At 46.9% G+C, this 17604-nt stretch overlaps 2 protein-coding genes across 8 annotated transcripts; one reads left to right on the top strand and one right to left on the bottom strand.

Moving 5' to 3' along the window:
- Positions 1-588: 588 nt before the first annotated feature.
- On the bottom strand, positions 589-6463 carry PPP1R3E (protein phosphatase 1 regulatory subunit 3E). 6 transcript variants are annotated; one of them, XM_078448394.2, is made up of 4 exons: positions 5474-6463; positions 4686-5226; positions 2961-3038; positions 589-2157 (listed from the first exon to the last, which is right to left on the bottom strand). In XM_078448394.2, the coding sequence occupies exons 1-2, from the start codon at positions 5888-5890 to the stop codon at positions 4804-4806; spliced, it is 840 nt and encodes a 279-aa protein (XP_078304520.1). In that variant the 5' UTR covers positions 5891-6463; the 3' UTR covers positions 589-2157; positions 2961-3038; positions 4686-4803. The 6 variants fall into 6 exon arrangements, with proteins under 6 accessions (XP_078304520.1, XP_078304519.1, XP_078304518.1 ...); XM_078448393.2 differs by having other exon boundaries at positions 589-2175; XM_078448392.2 differs by having other exon boundaries at positions 2961-3100.
- Positions 6464-10387: 3924 nt separating this feature from the next.
- BCL2L2 (BCL2 like 2) lies at positions 10388-16310 on the top strand. 2 transcript variants are annotated; one of them, XM_060619262.3, is made up of 4 exons: positions 10388-10617; positions 10915-11002; positions 11460-11899; positions 12462-16310. In XM_060619262.3, exons 3-4 carry the CDS (start codon positions 11468-11470, stop codon positions 12609-12611), a joined length of 582 nt encoding a protein of 193 aa, XP_060475245.1. In that variant the 5' UTR covers positions 10388-10617; positions 10915-11002; positions 11460-11467; the 3' UTR covers positions 12612-16310. The 2 variants fall into 2 exon arrangements, with proteins under 2 accessions (XP_060475245.1, XP_060475246.1); XM_060619263.2 differs by having other exon boundaries at positions 10516-10638.
- Positions 16311-17604: the final 1294 nt, after the last annotated feature.

The raw sequence follows: 17604 nt of genomic DNA on the forward strand, positions 1-17604 counted from the left end.
GTAATTGAATTTTCTCATCGTTCAGGTGATGTGGAAATCAATTTTATGTTAGAACTTAATTTTTTCAAGGATACCTCACTTTAATCTATTGTTCCATTCCGGATTAGACAGAGGTCCTTGCTTTCCCTCTCCATCATATTTCTCATCTTTTGCCTTAGGGTTGCCCTTGATAGAGAAAAGGGCTTTCCTCTTCCCTCCAGTGCTTAAGGAGAAATGTAACTTAGATTGCCTCCTTAAGTAAGAATAGCCACCCCACCCCATCCAACGGGAAACTTAGGGCTTCTACCCAAGCAGTACCCTTTAACTGCACCAGGAATTGGCACTGGGTGCCAGGGAACTAAATAAAGCTGGACCCTCATAACTTTCCCACCACTACCCAAAATGGTGGCAGGATTATACCGGGGTGTCTTATACCAGGGCTGTCCAACTCCTCCATATCTTCTGCCCATCCAACTTTTGCATAGCAATAGGACACCAGCAAATAGAGAAATGAGATGACCAAGAAATGGGGGTTGGGAGAGAGGAATCTTGCCTCTGGGTTTCTTGCCACCCTCCACCCCAAACAAACAATTTCTCAATATTATATGATATACTTTCATATTTTGACTTTATTTCACATATGAGGTCTTTTATCCAGAAGGAAGGGTAGTTGCATGTGGAAGCTGAAGTGAGGCACAGAACTAGTGGGTTTGGGGCCTAGTGAACATGGCTACACTGTGAACGGTATGAGGATGCTCTGGGAGGGCCTGATGAGAACAGTGGTTTGGGGGAATTCACAAAGCAAACTTTAATTTCCTCTCCAGGTTAGTCAATGGGTGGATTATACCATGTTTTTAGCAACTTCACTGTTCCTCAGCAATATCACCCAAAGAAGTGCCAAGACTGGGAAAACAAAGAAAACTACAAGTGCCTTTTGTTTCTTTTCATGCCTGGATGGGGAAGGGAATGGAAAGTAGCAGGAGAAAATGAAACATTTCTGATATTATCCCTTGCCATGAAAAATCGCAGATCTGACTATGTAGAGGCCTGTTTTATAGCCCAGGAATGGCATGTGTGCAGAAAGGTTGAGGGTAAGCCCCATCTTGAGCTGCACTAACAAATTCTCTGACCCTGCTGAAATCACTTCTCATCTCTGGACCTGTGTCCTCATCTGTAGTGGAGCATGGACCCAGTAATCTCCAAAGACAAGTTTTTCCTGGTCTCTGATTCTATGATCTTTGGATTGCAAGGATCCAGTGAAGCTCCAGAGAAACACAGGTGTTAGAAGCAAGAAAATGTGGGAGTTAGATTGGAGAGTTCAGAAGTTATGGCTTATTGTGGCAATAAATGATGCGCTACATTCATAAAGAAACAAAAGAACAAGGAAGGCTATCAGACAGCTAAGTGTAGGAAGATATCTAAGGTCTGGATAGGAGAAACAGGCAAAGTGGTCCAGCTGTGTTGCTTCAAGGACCCAAGCCCCTGACCAGCGTAAGGTTTTTTCTTATATAACACTTCCTCATCTATGGCTGACATGTTATATACACCAAATTGCTCCTGTTCATATAGCCATCAGCCTTTAGGGGAAAGTCCCTATCCCAATGCCTAACACATACCTTCCTAAAGATTTCACCAAACTCCTAGTGTTTCCCATATCAGATTAGACTGTCAGTTTACTCCCAGGCCCTGGGGCAGCTCTATATGGGAAAACTAGAAGATTCATGTGTTGGCTCCATAAAGCTGAGAATGGGGGGTGGGTGAGCCATGGTACTTCTTACTGAGAAAGCTCAGGGAAAAATGGATTATTCTTCATTCCATCTCCAACCAGTTTACGTTTATCTACTCAGTAATACCAGGGCTTACAGAGAGGGTCCAGGCACAGACCATTCAGCAATTGTCCTAGTCAGGGATACTTTCTAGTGGAAACTTTAGGGATTGGTCAGTTCAAAACTATTTGGGGGAGTGGAAAGGGGCATGACACACCAACACGTGTAGAGAGTTGGTTAGGGCCAGGAGAGAATCCCAATGTATGGAAAAGCTTGAGTTCAGGTGGGCTCCCAAGTTCTCTAGCAGGCAGGCAGGATGGTCCCTTGCTGCTTCTGCAGAGCTGGGACACTGGTACAGGAGACAGCAGCAAGCTCCTGGATGGAATTGGGACCCCTCAGTGCTTTGCCTTCTCTATGCCAGTTCAGGAGACTGGGAGGATAGGAAGGCAGAGCAGTTAGAAACTGTGGTCTTTTCCTAATAAGAGACTATATATGGCAAAGTTGTCAGTTTTGTTTTTAAAGGAAGAACTATAATCAAATGGTTATGCACAGAACCTCTGGAGATATCTTGAGTTCACAATCCCAGCTATGCCATTTACTAGCTATGTGATCTTGAACAAATTACTGAGCTTTTGTGAGCTGTTTCCTAAGCTCTAAAATAGGGATATTACTCAACTGATAGGGTTGTTTTGAGGGTTGTATTGCATGCAAGACACCAGATTTTAGCAGATAAGTAAATGTGAGCTATTATGATTGTTAATACAACATAATAATAATGCATACACATTAGGCAAGAGATTATTATACACTGAGCCTCAACCCAGTCTCCCTCTCCATCAACCTCCCTTGGGCTCTTCATTGATGACTAAAAAGCACATTGCTTTGTGGCTTCTAGCAGTTTCTTTCTTCACTCTGCTGGTACTTTGACCTGAAGGTGTTCCACAAGATGCATGAAATTCTTTGTTTTCTTCATTAGATAAGGATGATGTTTAAGCCAGCATTTCTTTGAGAAGTGACTTGGAGTTCCTCTCTTTCGCCCATCTTCCTTCAAAGGACTAAGGCTTTGGACAGGAGGGGCAGGGTAACTAGCCCATACTGTGTTCTAAATGCATGTATGGGCTTTTGTGCATGCACTCTCTTAGTAATGAGGAGGGGGATTCAGAAATTTTTGAGAAATTAGTTAACAGATAGAAAAGGGTGCAGGGAGCTGGTTACCTGGGAGCAGTTGTTCATGTGCATCAGGAACTGCTTCTTTTCCCTCTTCTCCTTTCTAGAAGACTGTCAAGAAGGAGCCTGAGGGAGGAAGGTGGATCAACCATGGTCTTGGAGAAAAGGAAGTGGGTTCTCCACCCCTTCTGGAGGGAGAAGGAACAGCAGAGATCAACAAGAATGAAGAGGGAGACAAATGGAAAAGAGAAAACGAAGGTAAATACCCTATATGCTAAAAGAGTGAAAGTGATGAGAGAGAGAAACAAACAAACAAAAAGGCAAAGAGCTTAGGAATAGGGTAACAGGAAAGGAAAAACTACCAGTAGAGGTTAACCAGGAGGGGAGACCTAAGGCATGACTGTGAATGGGTAGAAGAGTCCTGCTTTCCCATTTCACTTGCTCAGGGTATAGAACACACTGCCATCTTCTGGTGCCACTTAATTATTCAGTAGCTTTGTTTTTTTATTTGAAATGTTCTCCATTTCTTATATCCATAATTCTTTATCCTCAAGAGAGCCTCAACATTGTTTCCTTTCATCTCTGGGGCTCCCAAACATCATTTTCCCCAACAGAGATGCACCTACTCAAAGCTGTCTCAGAGCACCTAGACTGGGAGTCTGTGGGGGCAAGAGCAAAAGGCAAGGGGCAGAGGATGAGCTGCAGTTTGAAAAAGGTGTTGGAATACCATAAGGCTGCAAGCTGGTTATGGGATGCTTATTGGCCTCTGGAGTATCTGTGTCAAAAACTGGAGGACACATCCTTGGCCTCAATCCAATGCTGGGATGCTTTGTGTTCTGACCTGTGGTACTCCAACTGTAGGTTGGAGAATGTGGCTTCTCATCCACACTCTGCCACTCAGTAGATCATAAAATGTCAGAGCAAGAATCGGCTGTATGAGATCACTTAATCGAAATCTAATTTCCCAAGTTGGAGACTGGGGCCCAGAGAGGTGAAGTAACATTGCCCAAAGTAATACAGCTAGTCAGTGACTCTTTCCTTCTGAGGCAGAATTAGAGTGATTCTTGTGACTCATTGTTCCTTGACAAATGCATTCCATAAAGTGCTTAGGGGTCATTAAAAGGCACCCCAGAAAGGTAAGGCTGGCATTTTTCTGGAAGCCCCTGAGTGTACGAACTCCTCAGGCACGACATTATTTGGCTACAAGGACAGGCCTGGAGTTGGTTTTGCCTTCATTTTAATCCCCAGGACTGCCTGGGGGCCGCGGGGGTCTGCCATCACTCCCCAGCCAGTCAGGGGAGAATGAAGCCTGGGATCTTCGGGAATAACAGGGGACTTATCCTGGGACTTAAGCAAGGCAATTATGGCTGAGTTAAAGCTTAGGATGAGCAGGGCTAGGGACCTGAGGTGGCAAAGGCGGGTAAGAGAGGGAATAAGCTGGCACTCCAAATGACTTCAGTAGGGTAGGCTCATATTTCAAACATAATACTTCCTCAATCCCAAAGAGATAACCTTAACCTTCAGCTTCCTAGGCCTGACGAACCCACTTACTTTCTCCCAGTGCCAGCTCACGGAATAGGACATCATCATCAACCCCCATCTTGGCTTTTTTTTCCCTAATCCCCCCAGAGCCTTTTCTGGTTTTCTTTCCTATATGCGTTGGGTTGCTATCACTCACATCCAACTAATGTTTTACACCACCTCCCAACCTTCCTCGATTCCGCCCACTCCCACACCCCTTTGAATTCTCCCGTCCTCCTCGCCCTCCCCCACTTGACTCTCTTGGACAGCTCCCAGCCAATTTCGGTTTCTTTCGTTCTTCCCAGCCAAATCTTCGGGCTCCCCCGGCCCCTGGGTGCCTTTGCTTTTTGCGCCGTCGGCCGCAGGAGTCTCAGATAAAGTGGATCCAGCCCTGGGGCTCCGGGGCTCCGCCACTCCCGGGGTGCTCGGGCCCCCGTAGAGCATAGTCACGGCCGCCGTTGTTGTCCCAGAACTCGTGGCCGGTCACGCGGTAGCGCAAGGCGAAAAGCAGGGCGCCCCCAATGGGTGGCGCCGGAAGGCGGAAGGCGAAGCGATCCGCGCGCGGCGGGGGCGGGGCCGGACCGGCGTAGGAGGCGGGGGCCTCGCGTTGGCTCCGCCAGCCGTCAGCGCTCCAGCGCACACTCACGCGCTTCTCGTAGGCAAGGTCCAGCACACGCGCGCTCCCGGCCACGCCCAGCGGTCCCGCCTCGGCGCGTTCCAGGCAGATGCGCTGCGCCTGCAAGCGGGCGGCGAAGCCGGGCTCGCTGGCCGGCTCTAGGGCGGCGCGCGCCTCCTGAGGGGGTGGGGAGGAGAGGAGAGACAGGGGGCGGGGTCAGGGTGAGGCACTGGACCAATCCGAAGCGGACCCCGGCGTCCAACAGTCGGAGTGGAGCCCAGCTGGGAGAGTGGCACCAAAAGGGATGAGCGAGAACAAGCCTAGGGTTGGGAATGGAGATGGGTGTTCCTTGCTAAATCGGCCGCCTGCTGCGACCGGGTAGGGGAGGTGCCGGGGAAGGGGCGTGCCGATGCCGCCCGCCTACCTGGAGGCCGCGGGCGCGAGGCTGGCACGGCGCGAAGTGGCGGAGGGCGTCTCTCTGCAGCTGAACTTGCACGTGGCGGGGCACCCGGGGCAACTCTCCGGGGCGGAAGCGGCGCACCGCGGCCAGCTCCAGCCCAAGCGCGTCGGCGAAACGCACTCTCTTGCGGGTGTCGGGGCTGCGGCTGCGAGGCACCCGAACTCCGCCGCCTCCGGCTGGCGCAGAGAGGGCCCGGCGACCCCGACTCGGAGCGTGAGCTCGGGACCGGGCCCCGAGGCGCGTCCCGCCCTCGCCTGGCTCCACCTCCGGCTCCTCCTCGAGGCTGGGCCGCTGGCTGCGGTAGTAGGCACGCTCCGTCAGCGCGGCTATGAAGCTCAGGTTGCGCGGGATGTCGGTGCGGGGGGGCCGCTCTCGAGACATGGCACCCCCCGCCCTGGCGGAGCCCGCCCGCAGCGCCGCGGCGCTGCCCTGCCTTCTCTCGCCCGACCGCCCGGCGTCCTCGCTGGAGCTGCCCCTCGCGGTTGCGTACTCTCCTTGCTGTCACCTCCAGGATCCCCCACCTCCTGTAGCTCTGCCTCCCCTCCGTGACTACCTTTCCTCCCGCTCTGGCCGTCAGCTCCCAGGGTTTTGGACCATCATCTCTTGCCTCCTGCGAACTGTCTGCTCTGAGCGTGCGCTCAGCGGCGCTCACCCTCTGGTCCCGCGGCCCTCTCGGTCCCGGCCCCCGCCCACAGTCCTCTGACAGGTGGCTCTCCATCTGTCTTCGCTGCTTTACCAGGGGCGGGGATCTACCCTTTCGGTCCTGAGTGAGACCACTCAGGTTTTTTGTTTTTAAACGGCCTCAACCTCTCCGGCACAGGAAGAGTTAATGCTGGGAGACCAGAGTAACCTTTCCTTTTCTTGCAGAGGATGGTTCAAAATACCCAGTGTGTGACTTTCTCTTCAGGGCTCACCGTTTTCTTTTCTAAATCCTAGGCTCCAGGTTTGGGAGCGAGGGTGACAGTGGGTGCACAGAAGGGAGGGTCATGAAAACTAGGTAGTATCTCAAATGGCTGAGATGTGACCCTCAAAAGGGTGGGGTGGTCAATTGGAAAAGAGTTCTGAACTGAGTTGTGGGAAACCGCTCTGGTCTCACCTCTGATGATATTTTGCTGTGTGACCTTGAGCAAGGCATAACTTCTCTGGACCTCAGTTTTCTCATCTGTGAAAAAGTGGATTAGAGTTCTGATCTCTAACCCCACTGCAAGGCCTTTGAGGGCAGAGGGTGTGTCTGATTCCTGGTCAGTTACAGCACATACTAGGCTCTCAAATTATTGAATGAATGGACACACAACTCTTTTGGAGTTACAACTGTGGGGTTCTAGTTCCAGTGGGAGCTTCCAACAGGGGCACAGAGCTGGCTTTTTTTCTCCTTCATTTTGTTCTACATTAGTGAAAAAAGATGTGAAGTATTTTGTATAGTTTTTTTTCCCTAAATTCCGATTTTTTTTTTTTTAGGTTTATTTAGTTATTTTGAGAGAGAGAGAGAGAGTGCAAGCAGGGGAGAGGCAGAGAGAAAATCCCAAATATTCATCGAATCCCCTAAATTCCCTACTGATTTTGTATAACACTTACAATGTACTAGGTACAGTTTTAAGAGTTTTACAAATATTAACCCATATAAACAGCCATCAAAATAGCAGGGAGTATTATTATGCCTACTTGACAGATGAGAAAATTGAGGGAGAGAGGAGATAGGACTCTTGTCCTGGGTCATGTACATAATAATTGAGGAGCTGGGATTAGAACATCAGCAGTCCAGCTCTAGAGCCCACTGTCGTACCCACTTGGTTCTATAAGATTAAAACATTTAGTAGTAGTAGTTAACATCTTCAGAGTATTGTAATGAGGAATCTTAGAGTAGAAATGGACTTTCTTTTTTTTTTTTTTAATGTTTATTTTTCAGAGAGAGAGACATCAAGTGGGGAAGGGCAGAGAGAGAGAGAGAGAGACAGTATCTGAAGCAGGCTCCAGAAACCTTGAGATCCTGACCTGAGCCAAAGCCAGATGCTTAACTGAGTGAGCCACCCAGGTGCCCTAGAAATGGAATTTCTAAATTTAAAGCAGCAGGATAGTTTAACTGTAAAATCCCAAGTGACTGAGTTGGAAATAAACAGTGAGACACATACTATCTTATACAATTCATTCCTGTTTGCATTTTAACTCCACTATTAACCTTAGCAAAGCCAGGAGGGCTATTGAATTTTATTTTCCTATTTTATACATACATATATATATATATATATATATATATATATATATATATATATACACACACACACATACACATATATATGTATATGTATATATATGTGTATATATACATATATATGTATACACTTTTCCTATTTTAGACATTATACTAATTTGTGTTAATCATTTTAATTATATTTTATTTTTTTATTTTTTATTTGTTTAAATAGAGATCTAGAGAGCAAATGGGGGAGAGGCAGAGGGAGAGGGAGACAGAATACCAAGCAGGCTCTGCTGCTGTGAGCGCAGAGCCTGACGTGGGCTCAAACTCATGAGATCATGACCTGAACTAAAATCCAGAGTTAGCCACTTAACTGACTGAGCCACCTGTACTCCCCTACAGTCAAGCATTTTGTAAAACTTTCTTCCACATAACTATGTAAGGAGCAATAAATTAAATGTTGTAAAATAAAAACTGTCTTCCTTGCTCTTGTAAAATGTATCATTGAAGGAATAGATAAGGTTCAAAGTGGGCCTATATGGCCTGAGGTTTTCTATTAAAACACTTTTGCTTTGTCTATAGTTTGAATTGCCATTCCCTAGCTCCATAATATTGGTCTGGGAAGATTCTTGAGATACACAGCTTTGGACCAGGTATAATTTGTGTTGGTCCAGCTGCTATGTTCTGGCTGCTCAGACTGACACTGAACCTCTATTCCAAATCAATCTTTGTTTCTTTCTTTTTTCTTGTTTTCCTCTTTACAGTTCAGTCTTTGTTTCTTAAATAGCCACTATGGTTATCTTCAAGCATCAGTGTTGGCCTACTCAATAACTGGCCAGAGGCATTGAATGATTTGTTCAATAAACATTTACTGAGGGCTTATTAGGCCAGAGGGACATAAAAGTGAATAAAATTCTGTTCCTGCTCTCACAGAGCTTATAAATAAATGGGCAGGCATATAGAAATATATTTGGATCCTGAGACTTAAAAATGTTTTTATTTCAAGTAAGTGTCTTAGAAGAAATTAGTATTGCACAGGAAGGACTGGACTAGGTTATTCTCTAAAGAAGAAGGCAGACTTGCTGGTGGCAGCTGGAATGATCAGCCTAAGAGCAAAGAAGAAATGAGGATGGTTGAAAGGATACAGTCATAAAGGTGTGGAATCTGCTGTACATTCAGAATGGAAGGGATAAATGAGTTTAGACTTGTAAATGGTGTTAAAACAACATTGATTACCTGAAGCAGAAGAGATGACGTTATAGCAATATAGGTAAAGTTAAGACAAACTTGAAAGTGAGACAAAATTGAGGGGTACCTAGGTGGCTCAAATGATTAAGTGTCTGACTTCAGCTCAGGTCATAATCTCGTGGTTTGTGGGTTCGAGCCTTGTGTCCAACTCTATGCTGACAGCTGGAGCCTGGAGCCTGCTTGGGATTCCGTGTTTCCCTTTGTCTCTGCCCCTCTCCTGCTCGTGCTCTCTCTCTCTCTCACACACACACACACAAAAATAAATAAACATTAAAGTCAGACAAAATTGAGTACAATTTCTAAGTATATGGCTTTGGGTAAATTACTTAACCTCTCCAAGCCTCACTTTCTTCACCCACAGAATGGGGATAAAACAGCATAGGGATTGGTGTGAGGATAAAATATCATGCACAAAAAGAAAGCACCTAATTAGCTATTAGCTATTAGCTATATTAGCACCTAATAAGTCCTCAAAATGTATTAGTTGTTACGATCATTGTTACAGATATGACCTTTCTTCTCCAGTGACTGTAGGGGCAGGTAGGAATATCAAGACTTGAACTGGAGGTAGAAGCAAAGGGAACCAGCAGGAAAGGAGAACTGGGTTGCCTCTTTCTAGCCTCTGGCTAGAGATCCCTCTAAATGGAGCCTAAGGAAATGCCAGCTGCAAGAGCCAGCGGGGCCCAGGGGCCCAGTCAGAATGCTCAAGGGCCCTCCTGAGGATCACCTGTGGTCAGACTGCTTCATATCCTGTGAACTGTTTTGTATAAATATATTGCCATGTATAAATAATAGGTGTATCTATCTATCTATCTATCTATCTATCTATCTATCTATCTGTCTGAAAGGGTAAACAGCAACCTTGACATTGGTAACCTCCAGGAAGGGAGGTGGATTTGTGCAAAGGGTAGAAGGAGGGAGATTGAGGACTCGTATTTTTTTCCCCTTATACCTTTATATTGTTTGAACTTGTCATAATGAGAATAAGTTCACGTGTTGAGTAAAGAGAAGTAAAAAGAAAACCAATCTGATTACAAAAAAAAAAAAAAAAGAAAAGAAAAAAGGTGAAGAAAAGTTACCTGCAGAAACTACTTGCGATCCAAGTCTTGATGCCTGGTTAAAGCCCCAGCCTCTGAAGCGACTACTGGGTTAAAGTTCCTGGAGAAAAGAGGAAGTGAGATGTCCGGTGTCTATGTCATGTCTGCCAGTACCACAGGGCGAGGCACCTGGCAGGCAGCTCCCACTGGAATGAACTGCTCCTCTAATTCAGGCATCCACTCTAAGGCTGGAAAAATTCAACAAGTGCGTGGAACATCAGAGACCTTCTGGAAATGCTGAATTTGCTCCGAGGTTTCCTGAGGTCTAGCCGGCTTCTCTGGGCAGTCTTCAGGCTCAGGAGCCCAACCTGGCCCTCTGTCTCCTCTCCACCCTGCTCTCTTGGCCTCCAGCAGCCCTCTCTCTTCCGGAGTTGTGGCCTTCCCAAGCTTGCTTCCCAGCTCCGCCCCTCTCTCTGGACGCATCTCTGGGCCCCATCATCACCCGGCGCCGGGCCCTCCCTCCCACCCCCCTTTCTCCTCCCTCCTTCCTTCCCTCCCTTCCTCCGTCTCTCCCTCCCTCCCAGCTCCTGCACCAGGAAACGGCCCGGATCCTGGCAGCGGCCTGACCCGTGAGATCCCTAACCTGGCAGGCAGGAGGGGTTGGAGACTTGCTGAGGGTGGGGGTAAAGGAGGAGCTGGGCTGTTGGATTGCACTGGGGGGAGCCGGGAGTAGATACGGTGTCGGCAGGAAGCCCTTGGCCCTGGGTTTCCTGGGAGGACAGTCATTAAACATGGATTCGGCCACACAGCTGGTAGAACGTTGGGGGCAGGGGCCGGTCCCGGGAGCTGCACCCCCAGCCTTCTCTGTCCAGACTGTGATCCATGGCCTTCCCCGCCTAGCTCTGCTCTCCCCCTCCCCTTCCCAGGGCTCCACGCTGGCCAGGAGGATGAAAGGCCCCAGCTGGGGGCTCCTTGCCACCAGCGCTGGGTCCTAAAAGCTGCCATCCAGGCTGGGTGAGTGTCCCCTTCCTTCTCTGTCCCTGGCAGCCCTTTGCTTCTCCCACCTTTTCCTTCAGCTCCTGTCTCCTCCCCCATCTTGTGCCTCTGCCAGCATCTTCACATCTTCCCTCTGGGGAGGTACTAAGACCCTAAGCTAAAATGGTGTGTATTGTGGAAAGGGGGTTTGTAGGGGGGTTATAGAGTTGGTGTTTTTTTATTATGGAAAGAATCTAAAGTATTTTAAAAATAAAATTTACTTGTTTTACATTTAATTTAACACATTACAAATTAATGGTCAGCCCCTCATGCTCTGGCCTCTCACCTTGACTTAATTCCCACATTCTTGCTCCTCCCTGCTCAGTGGTCTCTGAGCATTTCCTCCCACCTCTCACTGGGTTGGCCAAGCCTGAAGTGCCCCTTCTGGCTCTCTGACCATATATTCATGCCAGTCTTTCATCCTTGACTCTTACAGCTGCCCGGATGGCGACCCCAGCCTCAGCCCCAGACACACGGGCTCTAGTGGCAGACTTTGTAGGCTATAAGCTGAGGCAGAAGGGTTATGTTTGTGGAGCAGGCCCTGGGGAGGGCCCAGCAGCTGACCCACTGCACCAAGCCATGCGTGCAGCTGGAGATGAGTTTGAGACCCGCTTCCGGCGCACCTTCTCTGATTTGGCAGCCCAGTTGCATGTGACCCCTGGGTCAGCCCAGCAACGCTTCACCCAGGTCTCTGATGAACTCTTCCAAGGGGGCCCCAACTGGGGCCGCCTTGTGGCCTTCTTTGTCTTTGGAGCCGCACTGTGTGCTGAGAGTGTCAACAAGGAGATGGAGCCACTTGTGGGACAAGTGCAAGAGTGGATGGTGGCCTACCTGGAGACACGGCTGGCCGACTGGATCCACAGCAGTGGGGGCTGGGTAAGAAGCTTCTCAATTGCTGCTCTGCACACCCCTCTGCAAAGATGGTCTCCAGAGGGAAGACAGGGGTTCTGGCTGGAGGCTGGGGTCTGAGTCTCCCTATTTGGGTGGAATCAGATGCTCTCACCATGGGTGTCACGCACTCCAGGGCTGCCATGCAGTCATCACTGGATGGGCTCATGGTCCAAAGCAGAGGACAGAATACACAGTGCCTGCAGGGAAATGGCATCCAGCCATCAGGAGCTTTTTACACCAGAGTATGTGGCATGGGCGGGGGGGTGTCAGGGGGTCAGGAAAGCCTTGGCAAAGGATGCCAGTTCTGAGCAAAATGTTTGGCCAGGGAAAGGCTGGGATTCACTTGAGGCAGAAAGGGCAAATGAGCCAGGCGCTCATGGGGGATGATCGGGGCTTGCAGCCAGTAGAGCTTTGGCTGGAGAGGAGCTGGGTATGGGGTAGTGCTTGTAGTGGATGGAACTGGAACTCTTCCTCTCCTCTTTCCTCCACTCTTTCCTCTCCTGATATCCCTTTCTCCTTTCTCTCCTACTTCCCTTCTCTCCCACAGGCGGAGTTCACAGCTCTATACGGGGACGGGGCCCTGGAGGAGGCGCGGCGTCTGCGGGAGGGGAACTGGGCCTCAGTGAGGACAGTGCTGACAGGGGCCGTGGCACTGGGGGCCCTGGTAACTGTAGGGGCCTTTTTTGCTAGCAAGTGAGAAAGTCCAGGGCCAGGTGGGGCTAGGTGTAGTTGGGGGACAAGAGAGCAGGAAAAGAACAAGAGAAATGCCCTTGGAAGAAGTGGGTGAATGGATGGGCATGGAATGGGGATGGGAAGGGGCAGGGTACTGTGGGAAGGAGCTGTGTGTGCCAGGCAGGCAGTCGGAAGGATGAGCTGGAGACATTAGGGGATGTGTTTGGAAAGCGAGCAGGCCAGGAGATGGAGGCATTCCAGGGTTGGGAGGAGGTGGGAGAGATCATGCCTATAGGTATAGGAACACAAAACTATAACTAGAGCTTACTTTGTAGCCCTAAAGAAGGAGGATTTGCATAAGGGGTTGTGTCTCCATTGGATGAGTGAGATTTGGGGAAAAACACCAAAGGCACATCCCTTTGGAATGGAAGCTTGGAGTTCTCAGGTGATAGGGAGAGGTGGCTGTGATGTTGGGCTGCTTGGACATGTGTATGCATGTGCACACGTGCTTGTGTGCATGCTAGGCTGCTTGTCTAACATGGTGGCGGCCGTATTCACAGAGAAAACATTCCCTGTTGAAGTGGCAAGAACAAGGGGCAGCTCTCTGCCCCTCCTCCCAACTCCCTCCTCCCCCTCTCCTTGTCCTGATGCCTCAAGGCTATGGGAAAAACACTGTATCCAGAAGAGGGCTTTGGGCACTTTTCCACAGAAAGTCATTTGCAGGGCTTTGGAGATAAGTTTTCTAGCTGGCCCTGTTGCTTCACCGTCCCTATTCCTTGTGCATCATGCACTTGCTGCTGCCTCCTGGGCTCTGACAGAAAACAGGGCCATGGAGCCTGCAGTGGGGGTGGGTGGGGAGCTGGACCTACCTGCCGCCCTCCTCTCCCACTGGGGCACACTGGTGCCTAAAGTGTTCCCTGTCTCTGGGACCTTCTGTACCCAAACTCAAACTCTAAATTGGGACTCTAATTTTCCTTGTGAGTGTGTGGAGGTAAATGCTGATCTAGAGTACAGTCTGGGTCTTGCACTGTGTCTCAGTGAGACTGTTGATGCCTTGAGAGGAACATTCCAGCTCTGAACCCCATAGGTGTGAGGGTGACCTATACTCCGTGACTGGCCTATTCCGTGTAGTGGGCTTTGGTGCTGCTTTATCAAGGGCCAGATATATGGGTTCTAGAGTACCTACCATGACCTAGAAGCATTTATATTTTCTTTGAAGCCACGCTGTTTGCATGGGTGTTACTTGTCTGTACCTCTGAGTCTGAGGACATTAACTTTAGAGCTCACAGTCCTCTAGAACAGATTCCACTTATAGCTTTTTCTTTTGAGAAAGAAATGATTTCACTCCAGATGCATGCCCTGAGCCAGACCTCACTGCTGCACTTCCCAAGGTGCTAAAATTGCTGCTCTCCAATGCTGACTTCAGACACAGTGCTCTAGAACCCTGCCCTTGATCCTGAGCACTGATCAGCTTAGCTAGACCATGGTTGACTCTCCTTGGGATTTTCATTTGGTCCCAAAATGTGGCAACATAGTTGTACTCACAAGAATGTGGGACCAAAATTGGCCTCAGGTGTTTAGCCCAGACTTTTGCTTTTGAGAGAGGGCTGCACTTTTTAATGGTATTTATAGGGGAGGTGGAAGACTGCATGTGCCACTTGGTCCATCGTGAGTATGCTGATACCAGAAACTCAGAGCTGGTCTGTGGCAGGCAGTTGGGGTGGGGTGGGGGGTCTCTGACTTGCTCAGGACAAACTAGACCAGTGGTTTTCAGGCTGCTTGGCAGAGCCCTGAGGTTTCCTAGGGGTTGCCTCAGGAGGCCTTGGGGAGGTGAAGGGAGGGGGTGCTGAGCAAGCTGGGCTACTTGTCCTTAAACAGAATAGCTCCCCTTGTAGCTGTCTTACATATCGGGGTTCAGGGTAAGATTTTATTTGCATTAAGGGGTTTGCTGCTGAAAAAAAAAAGTTGGAAAACCACTGACTAGACCATCAGCTCCAAATTGGAGCCTGTGCTCCCCCAGGTTTGGGGCAGACTCCACCCTCCCCTCTACCACAAGACCACCTATCCCTGTTAACTCTCCTGGGGGCCTTTAGCAAACAGGAGCAGCAGGGACCGTGGTCAGGTAACTGAAATGCCCTGCTCTGAGGCCTTCACACCTTGGTAGAAGGAGAAGTTGTTTTCTGAAAGGGTAAAGGGCTTGGATTCCCAGAAGCATAGCTTGAATGGGACCGTAGTGGGCAGTTTTGATCTGTCCTGTTCTTGAGGGGCAATGGAAACCCCAGAGACTCTTCTGTCAGGGAAAACTAGAGACTCTTCTAGAGCCATATAGTTCCTTGGGATTAGCTCTTGGCCAGGAAGGCTGAGTATGGCTCCCAATTTTTAAATCTATTTCATTTTTTAAAAAATAAGGGAAATAAATCTAATTGCCATTTTTCAGAGATTAAATAGGTAGAGAGGGTGTTTCTTGCTCTCCAGAGCCCAAAGGGACATATAGGGATTTTGCTTAGGCCAAGGAAGGAGCAGAAGTAGGGCAACTAGGTCCTGCGATTATTAATCCTACTCCCCACTTATTCTAGGGTATATACTATTTTACTTTTTTAAATCATAAAATGGCGAGAGAACAGATTTGGTTAGTTTAGAAGAAAAGAAAAAGCTCTATAAATATAAATATATATTCCTGTATTTTTATTTAATAATTTATAAATATCAAGTTCATTTGACTTTTATTTTTGTGTAATATGTAATGGTCGTATTAAAAAAAAATAAAGCCCAGAAGTTTAATGAGAAGGACTGAGCAGGGTTTGTGACTTCTACACTCTATAGCCTGGTGTCAGGACATTTCTTGATCTAATCATCTCTTCGTGACCTTGTTAATGGCAAGAATTAGAGTAACAAGGACTTGGGAAAGTGTTGAGACCATAAAGAAAAGAAAATCAGAGTTGTTCCCCATCTCCTAACCCCTGCCAAATGCCCAAAGCCAAGAGCTCCATCTATGTCAACCCAAATCTTTTTTTAATTTTATTTATTTAAAAACAGGTTTTTTTAAGTTTATTTATTTTTGCGAGAGAAAGACAGAGTGCTAGTGGGGGAGGAGCAGAGAGAGGAGAAGAAAGAGAGACAAAGAATCTGAAGCAGGCTCCAAGTTCTAACTGACTGAGCCACCCAGGTGCCCCTATGCCAACCCAAATCTTAAGAGGGTGTGTATATACAGTACTTTGGGATGGCTATAAACAAAAAACAAACCAAAACAAGGAAAACTTACCCCAAATCTTTGTGTGATGGTGACCAAGTCCTCACTTGTGGTTCGGCCTCTAATGACAATGAGCATTTCTCCCCTTACTCACTTCACTTCTGATATTCATTAACATAACATTTCATGTTATGAAGTGATAAATGCTATAAAGAAAAATAATTCATTAGCATGGAATTAGGAAAGTGTAACTGTAAATTTCAATGTTAAATAGAATAGTCAGGGAAAACCCTCATTTCTAAGGTGACTTTTGAGGAAAGTCATGAAAAATGAAATTGGAAAAATATTTTTATTGATACGGAAAGATGTTTCTATCTTGGTAAAAAAGAAAATAGAAAACAATATATACAGTATGATCCCACTTTGCTAAAATAAATATGTAAATATGTGTGTGTGTACATGCCTCTGTATGTATTTATGTACTGAAAATTTCAGGAAGGATATATGCCAAAATATCATTAGTGATTATCTGTGGGTGTTGGATTTTACTGGTGTTTTATTTTGTTCTTTTTACTGTCAGTATTTTCTGATTTTTTTTTATAAAGAACACATATTTCTGGTACAGCATATTAAAATAAGTTTAAGTTTTTAAAAAGTTAACGAAGCAGAATAGAAAATAAGCAGCCCAAAGGAGGTTCTTTCTCATTTAAGTGCACACCTCACTTCCCTGCAAGGACAGACCTAAGGAATTAAGGTAGGCGAGGCTAGACTTTGCATTAGAAAATAATTGAGAGTTGGCTCCACGATAGAGGTAAGTATATGATCAAGGTTTCAAGGTTCTGTATCAGCACTGTCCAACAGAAATATAACGCAAGCCATATATGTAGTTTTACATTTTCTAGTAGTCTCATTAAAACAAAAAGGAACAGTTATAAAACTAATTTTCACAATGTTTTACTTAGCCCAGTGTAAAAATTATTATAGTTTCAACCTATAATTAATATTAAGTAATTATTAATTTATTTTACAGTCTTTTGTTCATACAGAGTCTTGCAATTCCGTGTATATTTGATACTTTCAGTACATCTCCAGTCAGACTACTCATGTTCCAAGTGCTCAAACCATTTGTGACTAAGAGGTACCATATTAAATAACGTAGTTCTAGGTTATAGAGAATTATTGCAGCATGCAAAAAAAGCAAGAGTTAAAAGCAGGAATGAAACTACCAAAAAGCCAAGTATTTATGTTGTTTAGTAAGAAAACTTTTCCCTTTTGTACAGAACTGGAGTTGCCCTCATCCCCTTTTAGTGATTTAATTCTTTTTTTTTTTTTTTTAAGTTTATTTGAGAGAGAGAGAGAGAGAGAAAGAGAACGCACACATAGTGCATGGGAGGGGCAGAGAGAGACGAAGAGAGAGAATCGTAAGCAGGCTCCGCACTGTCACCATGGTGCCCGATGCGGGTTTTACACTCACAAACCATGAGATCCTCTGACCTGAGCTGAAAACAAGAGACAGACACTTAACCGACTAAGCTACCCAGGCACCCCTAATTCTCCTTTTTTTCCACTATCCATTCACTTCTATTAGCACATGTTTCCTTCTTCTGGCACACAGCATCAATGAGTTTCCATTTTCCCAAAATTCCATGGCCCTCTATTGAGAGGTTACTAATGAAGGAAAATTATACTCATAATGGGTAGATTTCACATCATTGCATAATAATTTTTTACAAATTCATTCTTAGAAACTTATCTCTTTGATGTTCTCTATGCATCAACAACAGGTAAGATATTAAAATTATTACGGAAGATCATTAATGCAGTTACC

This window comes from Panthera onca, chromosome B3, assembly GCF_046562875.1.
Source record: "Panthera onca isolate mPanOnc1 chromosome B3, mPanOnc1 haplotype 2, whole genome shotgun sequence".
Classification (NCBI taxonomy): Eukaryota; Metazoa; Chordata; class Mammalia; order Carnivora; family Felidae; genus Panthera; species Panthera onca.

Bases quoted from the DNA above. Each gene is read 5' to 3' on its own strand.
- PPP1R3E (XM_078448394.2), bottom strand. From the start codon at position 5,890: ATGTCTCGAGAGCGGCCCCCCCGCACCGACATCCCGCGCAACCTGAGC. The intron at 5,227-5,473 runs GTAGGCGGGCGG...CCACCCCCTCAG, and splicing joins CTCGCGCCCGCGGCCTCCAG to GAGGCGCGCGCCGCCCTAGA.
- BCL2L2 (XM_060619262.3), top strand. From the start codon at position 11,468: ATGGCGACCCCAGCCTCAGCCCCAGACACACGGGCTCTAGTGGCAGAC. The intron at 11,900-12,461 runs GTAAGAAGCTTC...TCTCTCCCACAG, and splicing joins TCCACAGCAGTGGGGGCTGG to GCGGAGTTCACAGCTCTATA.